The sequence below is a fragment of the Diabrotica undecimpunctata genome, chromosome 9, assembly GCF_040954645.1.
Source record: "Diabrotica undecimpunctata isolate CICGRU chromosome 9, icDiaUnde3, whole genome shotgun sequence".
NCBI classification, from domain to species: domain Eukaryota; kingdom Metazoa; phylum Arthropoda; class Insecta; order Coleoptera; family Chrysomelidae; genus Diabrotica; species Diabrotica undecimpunctata.
The window spans coordinates 121,595,695-121,611,858 of NC_092811.1; the positions used below are offsets into that span (position 1 = coordinate 121,595,695).

Sequence of the window (16,164 nt, forward strand, 5' to 3'; positions counted from 1 at the left end):
TCTTAGCTGTGATGATGTAGATGTAATGGCATACGCTGATGATATCGTCATAATTGGAAGAACCCAAAATGAAGCAGTGGAGGCTTTCACACGTATCAAAAATGCCGCAGAAAACATCGGACTTCAGATTAACATCCAGAAAACTAAATATATGCCGGCCATATCAAGAATTCAACAAAATAACTTAGAGGTGCAACACGAAACGATAGAAATGGTAGAAGAATTCTGCTACTTAGGATCACTGGTAGACTACAAAAATAACACATCCAACGAGATAAAAAAAAAGAATATGCGTGGCTAACCGCTGTTATTTTGGCCTGGGCCCTCAACTAAGAGCGAGAAGTATGTCAATAGCAACAAAGTGCAAACTTTATAAAACAATTATACGCCCAGTGCTCACATACGGATCGGAAACATGGGCAATGACGACACGAGATGAAGAGTTACTGCGAGTCTTTGAAAGAAAAGTATTGAGGACCATATATGGCGGAGTAAACGAACAGGGTCTGTGGAGAAGGCGATATAACTTTGAACTCTATAGACTTTTTGGTGATGCAGATATCATGAAGACCATCAAAATATACCGCCTAAGGTGGGTGGGCCACGTTATGCGGATAGATGAGAGTGATCCCACTAAAATAACTATGCTAAACAGGCCGGTCGGAAGAAGAAGAAGGGGGCGACCTAAACTCAGATATCTGGACGATGTACAGGAAGATCTGAGGGAGATTGGAGTGAGGGACTGGAGAAGACAGACACTCGATAGGGAAGGATGGAAGAATGTTTTGAAGCAGGCCAAGGCTCACGAAGGGCTGTAGCGCCAACTGATGATGATGTAGAAATGAAATTGATAACGAGCAATGAATTTTAACGGAAGTGGCAATATTTTAATGGCGTTTAACATAGTTATTGGGTATTTGTATATAAAATGGTGAAAAAAGGAGCCAAAAAGAACAGTTTACACCATTTTAAACGTTTCTTTTTATTTGATAAATTTAATTTTTCCTGTTTTAAAGGATAAGATATAAGAGGAACAAATTTATTTTCTCTATGAAACTCATACTGACAGACCGACTTTACGTACTTATTGAGCACTTTTTTCACGACCGAGTCACTTCTACTAACCCAGATAATCTGTTAGTATGAGGCTTGAGGCATAACAAAAACTAATAAATAAATAAAAATAAATCTTCAGTAATGTTAGACTTGCCAACTTACTAGTTATTTACGATACTTTGCACCGAATCTTTACAAATTTTAAAATCACACCTATCTCCTAATATACCTAAATAATTTGTACTACATCTATCCATACACTCTCACTCTTGGTGTTTGCATTACTAACTTTAATATCGAAGTTAGGACTATGACTAATATTGTCCAACCTACAACTTTGTAAAAACACAGCCATGGAACGGTAGTACCCTTGTAATTGCCACGTTTCGTTGTGAGTGCCCGCAGGTACTTGTAGCAGCTGCTTCCTGATACTGTTGCAGCGGTTGTGAAGTTCCTGCATCATCCGAGGAGGCACTAGCGAGTCTGCCATACCTGATATGAATAACGTGGGCAGTCGAAGGCTTTTCACTTTCTGATATGATAGGAACTGAAATAAAAAAGAAATAACGAAAAATATTGCATAAGAATAAAGTATTAGCTTATTATTCATATGGAACTAACGAGACTATCAATCCATTAATGCCCACCGTATTTTATGTAATACCCGAGACATTGCTACGTATTTCGCCATCTACTAGTCAGACAAAAAGTAAACATTAGTTATTTTCCCACTATACGTTACAGAGTAGATGTTAGAAGGTAACTGTTTATCATAACATTAGAAATTTATCACCACTTGGCGGATTATAGTCCACCGGTTGCATTTTAGGAGAGTTTGTAGGGCTTTTTGACTTATAAGGCTTCTAAATATGAAATAGGGATATAAATAGTATTGAAATTTATACTGGTGAGTATTTTGAAGGTCTTTGATTCTCGAGATGATATATAATACGCTGAGCAATCGTGGTAACTAATTAATATTGTTTCTGTTTTAGAAAAAATGGCGAAAAAATATGATCCTAATAATCCCAAAGTTGCAGAGGAATTGTTAAAAATATATGACAGTTTAGAAGATGACGATACTTTTGCTCAGGAAATTGACCAGTGTAACGAAGTTCAACTCACGATGAATTATCCAAATGACGGAAATGATTCTGACAGAGATGATGCCGGAAGTGATGAGGAAGACGAGTTGAATTACACTTTTTAAAGTATTGGTCGAGATACACTATCTTAAAGCATGGATATTACAGCTGTTTCTCGAAAAAATACAGCAATTGAAAAAACAGTGCTGTCACATACAACTGTGACTGAAACTCACGAATCAGGTAACAAAAGAAAAAGGGAGGTTGCAGAATTTCACAATATTCTGAGAACAGAAAAAAATCTATCAAAAGGGTCGATCGTAAGTGGGAAGAAAAATAACTGGAAAAAGGAGCCATAAATAATATTTTCAAAAACAATATGGAACTCCATACACTAAATGAACGGTAACAACAAAATTTGAAGCCAATCGATGTGTTTAAATTATTTTTTGATGAAAAATTCATGGACTATCTTTGTAAAGAAACGGTAAAGTAGGCTTCACAGAAATCCTGCCCTTTCTCTTTGGCCGTTGATAATTTATATAAATACTTTGGCATCCTTATTCTCTCGGATACCACCCATTGCCTTCTAGGAGAATGTATTGGGAATGTCGAGGGGACTCTCACTCACATCTAGTTAGTAATACTATAAGTCGAAACAGATTTGAACAAATTCATAAATTTTTACACTTTAACGATAATACGTTGCACCAACAAACCAATAAATCGTTCAAAGTTTAAACCCTAATTGACCATCTAAATGAACGTTTTCATCATTACCTTCAGCCAGTGAACGGAAGTTTCTCGGTGGACGAAGCCATGGAGCCGTATTATGGACATCATTCAATGAAGCAGTTTGTTCGAGGAAAACCCATCGGTTACGGATATAAATTCTGGTACGTTGAGACCAATAAAGGTTTCCTTGCAAAATTTCATCCCTATACTGGAAGTGGAGATAAATTACAAGGTAACTCTTTAGGAAGTTCCGTAACCGAAAAGCTGTGTACAGGGTTTTTACCAGAAGAATCTGTTATCTATATTGATAATTTTTTTACATCTTTACTTTTACTGACAAGGTTGAGAGATCAAAAGATACACTGTATCGGCACAATTAGAAAAGACAGGGTTGAAGGAGCCCCACTCAAAGAAATAAAAAACAAATTCGTGGAACTTCCTACGCTCTACATAGCGAAGAACATCAGCTCACTCTTGTTCGCTGGAATGACAATAATGAAGTTCCTATGGCAAATAATATTTCAACTCCAGAAATATTTACTATAGGAAACTCCAGCCACCATTGAATAGGATAATACAATATTATTGTGCCAGAAATAAAAAGGACCTGATAATTTCCGCTAAGAATTCCCGTTAAGTTGTTTGGCGATGAAGGAATTGAATAATTAACAAGAATATTTAATTGTGTTTATGAGACCAAGTACCAAGTATAAAGAAATAATAGGAAATAATAGGCTTAGAATGGGCTGGACATTTATCAAGAGCCAATGAAAATTACCTAACCAGTCGAACCCTACTAGCGATAACAGTAGACATGGAGGGATGGTGTGGATGTGGATGAGGACACAAGGAAGATTGGCGCAGCAAACTGGCAACAGTTGGCAATCAACACAAACGACTGGCGAAATAGACTGAGGAAGGTGGAGACTCAACTAGGGCAGTAGCACCATTAATGATAATTATTATGGTGATGGTGTCTTGAAATGATGTGTGAAAAATGGGTCCGATGGGTCCAATAGGTTTGCAAAATTCGAATTATTTTTCCACATTTAAAAAAACACGATCGTCAAATGACCGACCAACCTGCAGGCTGAATAACGACTAAAACCTCTACCTTTATTTTATTTTCTGTTTATGGTCTTCAAGTATCTTCCGGTTTAAAAGAATTAAGACTTTTTTATTTATAAATTATTTAAAAAATTATGTTATTTTTAACGCTACAAAACATAATGTGCCTCATTCGTTTTATTGAAACATTAGTGCTATCGGTCATAAAAAGTTCCTATCTGTTTAAATGTATGTTTTTATAATTTTTTGATTGATGCACTTTGTTTTTTTTTGTGGAGTTTATTTTAATTACCTGTAAGCTAAAAAAGTGAAATAATAGTTATTGACAAGTAAATTTCATAAATTCTCAATTTTTTAAAAGTATAAGAAATATTAAGACTATGCGAACAAAATTAATGTTTTAGTGCTTACCTAGCGCCCAGAATGGTCATTAGAAAATAAGACATTTTTTATAAAATCCGGAAAAACAACTAGAATTCTGGAAAAACTGGGACAATCATGTCAATTTTTCACATTTGATGAAGAATCATACATATAAACTCACAATTTGAGAAAATTTTGTATAATTTTATTGATTATTAAAGACGCTATTAACACTAAAGTCCGTGTCAGACGGTCAAATATTTGATCAAACTAGTTTGACCAAACCAAAAAATTGACAGCATATGACATCACATCCTGAGTTTGATCAAATCCTTTAAAAATAGAGGATATTCTATTTGTCAAGGTCAGTTTGATCAAACTTTAATTTTGATTGGTCGAAAAATATTACAGGCCAATGAAAATCAGCAGTTAGATATAACGTGATGAAATTCATTCTCTTTTTTTCTTTGGTTGATAATTTGTGGTTTATTTGTCTTCCTATTTTGTTATAAAATAAAAATAAAATTTTAAAATATCTTGCAGACTGGAATAAGTTTCTACATAATTGATTTATATCGAGAAAGAAGCTGTTTATATAATGTTTATCATCCATATTATTATAAAAAAATCCTTTCAGTCTTTTTATTTTTATTGTGGATAAAAAAAAATTGAATCGCAATTAAAGCACAAGCAACTAACAAATATGCAAAAAAAGACGCAAATATGCAACCTTTATTGCTTGGTCTATAAATAAATATTTGTTCAATGTATAGCTCAAAGTGTTAGTTCTAGTTTCGTTGCCCCAAGTCTAGTCATCACCGAAGACAAGACCGGCCAAGACAGGAACACATATAGGAAGAAGAAGCAAAGGCTGGCCGGGAATTAAGTGGTTAGATGGAGTTGAGACCGACTTATGGATACTATAGATCAGAAGATGATACATTGCCGGAAACCGAACATAATGACGACGAATCTTAGAGCATTCCAGGATCCACAGAGGATTGTCAAGCCAAAGATAATGATGATGATATAAATTTTAACAACTTACTTTATTTTTATAGAAAAATAGTGGAAAGTACTGAAGCATCCTCCAACCTAATAATACTTTTGCCATATCAGGTATGCTTGTAAATGTATTTTCTACAATTAAACACCAGATTTTTCCTACATATTCTTCTCTTGTAGCCAAATCTATAGCCACAGCACCACCTACAAAGAGATAAACATATTTGATTTTGAAGGCAAGACAATAAGATCATTCTAGCACTACAAAAACTATTGCAATTTTCTTTTATGAATTTGATAAACATTAAAGTTTTGAATTTTTAAATCAGTTGATGAAATTCAGGTGTACAAATTGACAGAATATACCCGTTTTAAGTTAGGAGTTTTTTTTTTTTTCGTGGAATTTATGGCTTTGTATTGCCTATTGCCTATGTTAGATTGAATCATTAATTTGTGTAAAATGTTTCATAGTATCAAACCTGAGCATGATGTATTCATTTGTTTTATTAGTAATATATAAAATGTGTAAGGTGTTTAATTTTTTTTTTTTTTCGCGCTAGGGCGTCAACCCGGTTCATCCCCTCGGAGGTTTCAGCCCTCTTTATATGCTTTACATTTAGTTTCTTTCGCAGAATTGCTTACAAAATTGGTTAGTAATTTTATAGTTTTAGTTTACAGTTTATGATGTGTTGATGAAGTACATAAAGGATATCATTATTTCCTGAAAAAATAATACAATTTAGGTCTATTGGAAGGTTTATCTTTAGCAAAATCTTAAATAATGTCACTTTTTGAAAAATTCTTATTGGTTTATCATATTGTATTCAGTATATTGAGGCCAAAAAGGCCTTATGTTCTGAAAGCATTTTGCATTGTCTAATTGCACTCAATCAAGAAGTAAGTAAGCAAACTACTCTATAGAAAGCTACAGTTTAAACACACAGGCTTATTTAGTTAATTCTATTCCTACTTGAAAATTGGGAAATATCAATTTTATAGGAGGTGTTCAAAATGACCTTCTGCTTCAACACAAGCGTCAAACCGTCTAAGCAGTTCATGTATACACGCCGCATGTATCATCACTGAAGTAATCAGGGTACACGCTTGTCTAACTTTAGTTTTTAAATCATATTAAGGTAAAATTCTTTGAACTGTAGTTAAAGACACTCCAGTTTCTGCAGCAATAGACTTATATACACATCGCATGTGAATTAATCGTTACACATGCTAAAACATTCACGACATTTTGTTCGGTCTGTATTGGTTTGACATGATCTGTATGTTTAACGTTCGGAAATGAACATTGCCGCATCTTCTAAGCAAACACAGCAAAATTTATATAAGACAGTGTTCTTCTTTCGTGAAAGCATTCCGTGTATAAGGCTTAAGCATTTCGAGCATTTTTCCTACATTTACCATAAATCAATAATCATAAATATCTATGTATTCATTAGGTATGAATAGGAAAGCGATTTTTACTAGTAACATTAGCTGTTACTATTTGTAGTTGTCAAAAAACGATTTAAATAAAATCTCAAGGACAACCTGCTTTTCTTGAGAATTTGTAAAAACTATAAGAATATGCTAGTTTCAGGTTAATTTCGAGACGATAAATGCGCCATTAAATTAAAAATGTAGCCTATTTATTAACATTAATATCCACATTGTGGTACACCATTGAATTTGGGATAAAAAAGTATTTCGTTTGACCTTATCTTCACACCTCTGATCCATTTAATTTTTTCCATTGTAATGACGTGCCAGCGCCCGTGATGACGTCACAGATCTCATGTATACATCAATTGATGTAGGTCCAATTGACATTTCCTAATTTTCAAATAAAAATATTCATTACTTCCTGAATAATAGGTTGTTAATAAATGTCTTGGAACACCCTGTATGTAGAAGATGTATTTAAAAACTAGAAAAACATTTTCAATGGAGCCTATCTGTTTGATTGTGATTGGCCAAAACAAAGCCAGATTTACACAAGAGAAATATACTTATATTCCAAATATGTGAGCAACTTTGTTTAAAGTAATTACTATTTAAATGGGAATAAGCCACAATTAAAGGTTAAATTACGTTTATTGACGTTTCAATTTCCACTTCGGAAATTGTTCTCATCTTAGGCAGTTCCATCTTACTTTGTAGCAATACTGACAAATAAAAAATTGATACAGAATCTAATGAGCTTTCTAGTAACTTTTTTGGTTGTAAACAAAGCTTTTAAAAATGTCTTTCTTGTTTTTAAATTGATATTAGATATTGTAGTGTATTTTCCAACTTATAATTGTTACTTTATATGTAAAAGCAGAATTTTATGATTAGATATTTACAACTTACCTAAAGATCTACCAAAAATTATTATTTCTGAATGATTAATATCATTCCTGGTAAACAAATAATCTAGACTTGCTTTTGCATCTAAATAAAGGCCATCTTCTGAAGGTACACCTTCAGACAACCCATATCCTCTGTATTCAACTAACAAAATATTACATTGGAGTTTACTGTACAATCCTGCACAATTTTGTAACCTATGGCCAATGTTCCCTGCATTTCCATGAAAATAGACTATTGTAGGACATGGTTTTTGTTTATCTTTGGACTGATAAATGAAATACATATGAATTTGTATTCCATCTGAGGTTTTGGTCATTACACTCTCATACGGAAGGTTAAATGTGGATGGTATTGGTACATAGACCCTTGAATGTGTAGGCAATTCAGAATTATAAAGTAAACTGTCTTGAATTTGATACAAAATCCCTGTAAAACAAATTCTCTTGTACTACAACATCAGCATTACTAAACTTAATATTTACCTGTGACGGCAAAAAACAATAAAATCATAGCAAATACTGCGCCATATAAATAATAAATTAGGCAACAAAATACTAAAACGAGACCTGAATACGCCCAGACTCTCAAAATCATCCTAAATAAAATTGTGGTGATTCTTGCAGCAAATGGCACATATCCTCCCATAGTTGCCTCCTTAAAATTCAATTAAAAGGGATATAATAAAATTACTTCTAAAACATTACTGGTTTTTTACATCTTGATTGAAAACTGTTTCCTTAAATATTTTGGTTAATTTCCAACACATAAAACAAACATGACACACTCATTTGTGTCAAAATATAGCTGATTAAGGTTATTGCAACAAAATTCCTCTTCTTTTATAAAGTTATATGTCAATGATGTTTACAAAGTCATACATGACATAAACGCATATTTGCAAATTTTTAAAGGCCAAATATGTTTACATGTGAATTATAATTAAATTTGATATTATTTGATAAAAATAAATGGATAGTAAGTAATATAATTAATTATGTTGACGTTTAACTAACTGCATTTTATTTTTAGCACAACTAGTCGTGGAATTATGTATATTATTATTTATAATAGTGATCGCAAGAATTTTGTTTTTGATCCACAAAAACACTACAGGATACAGTAGATATGCATCTGAAAAGAGAACTAAAGCTTGTAAAACTGTAATATGTATAGGTTCAGGTGGACACACTACAGAGATGTTGTCTTTAATAGAAAATATAGATTTTAATAAATATTCTCCAAGGTACTACATTATCGCCAGCAGTGATACTACTAGCTTAACCAAAGTGGAAAAATTGGAAGAAAGTAAATCTTCGAACGGCGACAATGGAGAGTACTATATTACAAAGATTCCTCGCAGTAGGGTAGTGCATCAATCATATTTCACTTCAATATTTACCACCCTATTTTCTATACTTTACAGCATTCCACTTGTATTAAAAATACGACCAGATCTCATTTTATGCAACGGTCCTGGAACTTGCATTCCCATTTGTGGACTAGGTTTTTTGTTGAAATGTGCCTTCATTACAAACACAAAAATTGTTTTCATTGAAAGTTTTTGCAGAACGAAAACTTTATCCCTAACTGGCAAAATTTTGATTTACTTGGCAGATAACTTTTTAGTGCAATGGCCTAGTTTGAAGCAAAAGGTTAAGAGAGCTGACTATATTGGTCAATTAATGTGATATGTGTAAGAATGTAAATTGTATGTGTTGTGTTAATGTATAATAAAAGACTTTAAAATATGTATGTTTAATGTTTCACCTCGATGAAAGAATATGACAATTTCAAAAAAACTATATAACAAAAAATAATACTCATCAATTACTCACATAGATGAATCGTTTTTTGTGAATACCAGAATTAGTAGGCCATTCTCCCAGTATTTTATAATTTTGTTAATGTTAGTTGTTCTGTCATGACTGCTACACAATAATTTAGCAGTTCATTTGATATCCTATCTTTCCCTGCAGCTGTTCAAGTGTTTTTAAACTGATTAAATTCTTCATTTGTAGTCATTTATTGTTATAGTATCATTTGTTACCCCTTCAATTACTGCTGCTTTAGATAGTCAATCCATCTACCCTTCTCTATGTGTTTCGGATCTTTTAGTTCTTTCACTGCTATTCATTGGCCTGTTAACGAGTGCCAAGTAACGTAAAAAACAATATTTTATTTTAGATTATAACAAAATGGTTCTTTTTAAAACAAAAATTGGTTTTTAAATGTGTAATTCATCTATTTGTTTCAGGAAATTTCAATAAAGAACATTATATTTTTTGGTAATAGCGATTAAAATTTCATTTACCTAATAAATGCAATCCTATGACCCAAAAACACTGACGTAATATTATCAATGTGCGTCTTCAAATTTCTCGAAAAATAATGACTTTATCCTTACTAACAAACAGTATATTATTTACATAGAAAATTGGAGAAGTGAAAAATTGCGCTAAAATAGCAATTCTGCCAATGGTGTAGAATATGGGGAGGGACAAATATTCACTTTCTCCTGTCGTCCGCCTCTGGTTGTAGCCAGAAACGTTTATCTATCTATTTAGTAGGGTGTACAGTACCTACACTCTCTGCCAAATATGACAAGGATATGTCAAATAGTTTTGAAGTACTGGGTACAAATACTTTTTAAATAAGAGACCCTGTAACTCAGTAAGGAGCCTCATTTTTTTAAGTGATTTGGGTTCAACCTTAATATTTTGAGCCCAGGAATCTACAGTTAAAATATTTCCATTTGTTAATGAAACAGCATGTATAATGGTATGAGACATACAAATTCGAGTTGGAAAGATTTGAAAGATAAATATTGGCACATAGCATGAATCAGACAGAAATATGCAGTAATATGAATATAATTAAGAAATATCAATAGATAACCCACTACAAAAAACTGGTATAAAAAGAAAAGATCATAAATAATAACACAAACATAGAGGACAATAGCAAAATCGAAGAAGTCCATGAAATTACAGTTAAAGAACTACAAAACACATGAAAATTAAAAAAGCTGTAGGAATGGATGAGAAAAATACATAATTAACCTCGTCAAAAAATACTAAAGTAAAATCTGATTCTGCTCTGATAATATTTCTTTTCGAAGTTCATCTGATTTTAAAACCACAATAAACAGAAAAAGCTGAATGTATTGAAACAATTGCTTTAATTACTTTATAAAATAAAAATTTGAATTTACTATTAGCTAAAACTTTTATTGGCATATGTAGGTTCATTTAAATACAATTAATTTTTGAATAGCAGGAAATGTAGTTTTTTATTATTGTACTCATTAATGATTCCAAGGTTTATGTATTTAACAAAAACAATAATTACCATTCAGTATTAATTAAAAAATGTTTATTTACAAAAGTATTTACAAAAATGTTAACTATAATCTTAAAAACCATATTTTGCCCTACTGGCATACTTATTGTTCTTGCTGGCAGCCCATTGGCTTTGCAACTCCTGTTCATTGGCTTTAGCTTGCTGTGCTAAATATGTAATGTGGTGTTTCTTTCTTCTTGTGGGATCCACAGGATCTTCAACGGCACTCCTTGGTGCCATTTCAGGATCTGTAAGACTCTTTGCCATCCAAAGATCCTTGTCTGCTAATATTTCTTCTTCGTTTATGTCAATTAACTTTATATTTCCTATAGGTCTCTTAGATTTTTCAATGAGCTCCTTGAAAGCTCGATTATCAAGACCTTCATAAGGTTTGACAGGTTCGGGAGCAATGTTGATGACTTCTTCTAGTTGTGGTTCTTCGTCTACTTGAATAATTGGTTTTGTTTTAGGTCTGCCACACACCTTTTCCCACATTTCATCATCATATGTCTCTGGTACATCTAAATCATCATCACTTTCTGCATCACTTAATGCTATCTTAGTTTTTTCTTTTTGTTTCTTCAAAACAGCTGCTTTCTTAAGATCTGCATTCTTCTTTACCCGACTAGGCACTAAAGCACTTGTACTACTACTTGCTACTGGTTTGTTTTTGTTGGCAATAACATTTGGTACAAAAGATATATTAGATTTAACAGCTCCTTTAACTGGAGGTAATAATCCTATTAACCCACTACCTTTTATTGAAGGTTTAATTTTTTTGACTTCTGGTTCATCATCATCTTGAAACTGGGATAAGGAGGGAATGGATATTTTGACCTTTTGTCTTTCTTTTTTTAGTGGGATAGATGGAGGTTTTGGAATAAAATCTTCTATTTTATCTTCTACAATTTCCTTAGCAACAGTTTTAGTTTCTGGTAAGACTGAAAATAGGCTTTTTGAATCTGCTTTGTCATTTTTTGTAGTAATTACATCTGTATCTATTTCATCATCAGAAATGTTATCTTCTAAGATATTTGTACTATTAGGTTTACTTATTTCTTGTCCATTTGTTTTTTGGGTCTCAGTTTCATTCGGAATAATCACGGAACTTGAACTGGGGCTATCTTCTTCCTCTTCCTCCTCACTACTGCCATAATCATAAGACACAAGAGCCATAGCTAAAAACATTAACCAAGATTTATTATCGCCAACTTACTTAACTTATTTACATGAGATTAGAATTTAACCTTCTCTGCTTTGACCAATGTTACCAAATACTTTGTACAAAACCGGCAAGCAACAAGCAAATTAAGTCAGTACATTGTGAAATCTGTGCAAGAGAAGTTGTAATTTTGTCGTTAGAAATATAACATCGCATTTATTGGTGTAAATTATTATTTTTAATTACAGTCATAAAAATATGATTAAGGTAAGTTAAATAAACTTGTTTACTCACTTAAAACTACACAATAATAAATGAACTTGACGTTTAAACCACCAAAAGAGGAAATTTTAATGCAGTATGTATAGGTTAAGTCCCTTTTTGTTTTAGTGTTTTTATGATTTCCTAACTTTAAATGTACTTAATTTTAAGAGTATTATCCAATACTCTTAAAATCATACAATAAAATAACAATTTGATATAATACAGGTTTAATTCTGATCAAAATTATAAAATTTGGGAATTGGGAATAGCTAATCAACCAACCGCATGTTTAAAAAATATCAACAAATTTTTAGGGAGCAGTAAGTTTGGTAACTGGTGGAGCCTCTGGATTGGGAAAGGCGACAGTAGAACGATTAGTTCAACAAGGATCTCGAGTAGTACTTTGTGACTTACCAGCTTCGAAAGGAAAAGAAGTAGCAAACACTATAGGCGAAGATAAAGTACTGTTTGCCCCAGTTAACGTGAGTTTTATCACTTACTTCCAACAACAATTGGCGTTTTGTACAATTATTTATATTTTCTATAGGTTATTTCAGAGGAAGATGTCAAAAATGCTTTAACGGCAGCCAAAGATAAATTCGGAAGATTGGATAATGTAATAAACTGTGCAGGAATTGGTGTAGCATTTAAAACTTATAATTTTAAGAAGAATGTACCTCATAGTTTAGAAGATTTTGCCAAAGTTTTACAGGTATGAATGAATTTGTAGATGTGTATAAATATATTATACATTTATATATAAAACTTTCAAAATATATTTTTGTTAGTGGCCTTTATTACATTTATGGTCAAAATTTAACCAAATTAATCATGTCTGGCATATTGTTATTTAAAATGTAATACATTTCTCATAAAGCCTCACTTTTAGGTTAACACCATTGGAACTTTCAACGTTATTCGACTTGCCGTAGGAGTTATCGGGGAAAATGATCCAGACCAACACGGCTGTAGGGGAGTTGTCGTAAATACAGCTAGTATAGCAGCATATGACGGTCAAATGGGCCAGGTAGCATATTCTGCTAGTAAGGGAGCTATAGCTGGTATGACTCTGCCTTTAGCTAGAGATTTGGCGAGTCAAGGGATCCGTGTGATTACTGTAGCACCTGGTATGTGCAGTCATTTAAACCTTGCTCCATTTGTATTAATATAGATTTTTCTAGGTCTATTTAAAACACCTTTATTTGATGCATTGCCTGATAAAGTAATTCAATTTTTATCGAAATCTGTTCCATTTCCTCCAAGACTTGGTAATCCAGAAGAATTCGCACATCTAGTTCAGAGTGTAATAGAAAATCCAATGATGAATGGTGAAGTTGTTAGACTGGACGGAGCTTTGAGGATGCAACCATAAGCGCTATGAATAGATGTTAAGAATACTTGATTTTACACTTCATACTATATCATTTCTTAATGTAGTTTTTTAAATAAAATTATTCCGTAATTTTGTTGCGTATACACTCCCGACAATGATACTAACTTTTAGTTGGTTGCTGTTAGCCGTAAAGAGCAAGGTAATTAATAACCTTGACAAAATAGAAATGTAGTTAGCACATTGCCTCGCCAAGTTTGCCTTTTATTTAAAACTTATTTGAATTTTGCAGTTTAAATGAAATTCAAATCATATATCATTAATATGGAGATTTGGTGTTGCATGGCAATTAAACTCCAAAAATATGGCACTACAGCGAGCTAAACAAATTTTCTTTTTGCAGTAACTCATAAACCAAATCCAGTCAACTGTCAAATTCAATAAAAGTCAATTGTCGCTAAATGTTTTAGTAGGATAGAGGTTTTCAACTGATAAAAATTTTATTCTTCATTTATACTAGAACTTTTAAACTAGCTTTAAAAATTTAATTAATAATGTCGGAAGGAACAAGTAAGGAACCGCAAAAGACTCCTATGGTGTATATTTGTGGCGGTAAGTAAAAAGTATAAGGTTAACCCAACCATGTTTACATTCTTGCAATTTCAGAATGCCACAATGAAAATGAAATCAGACCCAGAGATCCTATTAGATGCAGAGAATGTGGTTACAGAATAATGTATAAGAAAAGAACAAAGAGATGTATCCTTTTTATTTAAATTTTATAAATTTTAGGTTTTTATAGTGCAAGGTTGCACAATATTCTAACTTTAATCATCTTTTTACTTCTGTTGGGGATGCGATTTGGCTTCTTGTTCAACAAATTGGGCAAATAAGACTACACACTATTTGTCTTATGATTTTTCATTTACACTGGGAAGAATTTATTTTATAGTCATTTTTATTTGGCTCTCATTAAATATTTTTGCTTTTTTATGATTTAAAACATTTGTGAATTTTCCTTAACACAAATTTCAGTGGTTGTTTTTGATGCAAGATAAAGATGTTCCAAGGAGATCTTCAACTGATTTGTAAATATTGACTGTCCTAACTAAAGGATTAGGTCCAATAACCTATATTTTTTATTTTTTGTGTACAATTAGTAATGTGATGAGAATAACTTCTAATAGCAAGTAAAAATAAAATTTATGATTATTATTGTCTTTTTGTGTGTTATTAATTAGTTGAATTGGTTGAATATTATTTGGATAACATGGAACAACTTTTATTTTTAATAAAGATGATGTACCTAATAAAGATATTAAAAAAAAAAAAAAGAAAATATAACAGCTCCAAGTGTAATTGTATTTACAGATCAAACAAAGAATAGTATAAAAAAACATTAAAGCGAAGTTAGAAGGATGGCAAACAGAATATTACACAAAAACAATAAGAGGTACAATACAAATAATTGTCCTACTCTAGTGGCAAAATCTACTCAACCTTTAAACTAGAAGAAAATATACATATTATACAGTATGTTGTGATTGAGGACTTGATTTTTTAATATTATTTAGATTTACTATTTTTTATGTCAAATTTAAAATGGAATTTTGGTCGTCAGTTTACGTACATCCATATTATATGCACTGTAAATAGATAGTTTCAGTTAAATTTACCAATAGTTAAATTATGGAAGTTTGTGTGCACATATGATACTTTTTGTAAGTATTTTTCATTAGGTGCGTAGAATTTTCCTGGTCTCCCCTACCCTTAAGCTTTTGGGATTAAAATAATGTAAGAAATAAACGAGTACTATCTAGTAATAACTGTTGACAAATAAATTCACAGTAATAAATTGTAGAATAAAAATGGTTCATTTAAGGGAAAAAAATCATATTGAAACATTAATAATGATCAGTTAAGGTGATTGTGTAATAGTCCAGTCATCAGAGATTTACCCCTAAAAACCCCCCACCCCTAAAAATCATACGAACAAGCTGAATTTTGCCGATAATATCAATTTTGGGATCCTAAAAGAGATGCAAAAAGGTTTATGACTAACCCATGGGCTTCCCCCTAAAACCCCGCCTGTAGGGTAGTAAACTTAACAATGTGGCTCAGTGAATGTTGTTATGAAAACGGATTTAAGATTTGATTCAGCCTGCAGATGTAAAACCTCTTCCAACCTTTAAAGTCACAATGGAAAGATACAGTACCTGCACGAATGGGCAACTCATCGTGAAAATGTTAATATTTTGAGCAAATCAACTTTTTGTCCATTGCTCAAAAAAGTTTTAGAAAAAGAAAATTTGCCTGTAATTATTAACAATGGTTTTCGCAAGTGTGGCTTATATCCATACAATCCAAATGCCTTGGATTACTCAAAATGTGTACAAAACATTCTTGAAAAA

The 16,164-nt window shown here is 32.1% G+C and overlaps 5 protein-coding genes across 5 annotated transcripts; 3 read left to right on the forward strand and 2 right to left on the reverse strand.

Annotated features, from left to right (window-relative positions):
* Window positions 1-963: 963 nt before the first annotated feature.
* Bem46 (abhydrolase domain containing 13-like protein Bem46) lies at window positions 964-8,464 on the reverse strand. Its single transcript, XM_072545130.1, has 4 exons — window positions 8,141-8,464; window positions 7,659-8,084; window positions 5,356-5,516; window positions 964-1,603 (listed from the first exon to the last, which is right to left on the reverse strand). Exons 1-4 carry the CDS (start codon window positions 8,301-8,303, stop codon window positions 1,286-1,288), a joined length of 1,068 nt encoding a protein of 355 aa, XP_072401231.1. The 5' UTR covers window positions 8,304-8,464; the 3' UTR covers window positions 964-1,285.
* A 37-nt stretch (window positions 8,465-8,501) lies between these two features.
* On the forward strand, window positions 8,502-9,406 carry Alg14 (ALG14, UDP-N-acetylglucosaminyltransferase subunit). Its single transcript, XM_072545132.1, has 2 exons — window positions 8,502-8,633; window positions 8,688-9,406. The coding sequence occupies exons 1-2, from the start codon at window positions 8,627-8,629 to the stop codon at window positions 9,344-9,346; spliced, it is 666 nt and encodes a 221-aa protein (XP_072401233.1). The 5' UTR covers window positions 8,502-8,626; the 3' UTR covers window positions 9,347-9,406.
* Window positions 9,407-11,013: 1,607 nt separating this feature from the next.
* Window positions 11,014-12,173, reverse strand: LOC140451373 (uncharacterized). Its single transcript, XM_072545133.1, has one exon. It carries the CDS (start codon window positions 12,171-12,173, stop codon window positions 11,070-11,072), a length of 1,104 nt encoding a protein of 367 aa, XP_072401234.1. The 3' UTR covers window positions 11,014-11,069.
* A 99-nt stretch (window positions 12,174-12,272) lies between these two features.
* Window positions 12,273-13,886, forward strand: scu (hydroxysteroid 17-beta dehydrogenase 10). Its single transcript, XM_072545134.1, has 5 exons — window positions 12,273-12,426; window positions 12,738-12,905; window positions 12,971-13,135; window positions 13,313-13,550; window positions 13,605-13,886. The coding sequence occupies exons 1-5, from the start codon at window positions 12,418-12,420 to the stop codon at window positions 13,793-13,795; spliced, it is 771 nt and encodes a 256-aa protein (XP_072401235.1). The 5' UTR covers window positions 12,273-12,417; the 3' UTR covers window positions 13,796-13,886.
* A 307-nt stretch (window positions 13,887-14,193) lies between these two features.
* Polr2K (DNA-directed RNA polymerases I, II, and III subunit Rpb12) lies at window positions 14,194-14,973 on the forward strand. Its single transcript, XM_072545135.1, has 3 exons — window positions 14,194-14,365; window positions 14,420-14,512; window positions 14,789-14,973. The coding sequence occupies exons 1-3, from the start codon at window positions 14,308-14,310 to the stop codon at window positions 14,809-14,811; spliced, it is 174 nt and encodes a 57-aa protein (XP_072401236.1). The 5' UTR covers window positions 14,194-14,307; the 3' UTR covers window positions 14,812-14,973.
* The last annotated feature ends 1,191 nt before the right edge of the window (window positions 14,974-16,164 follow it).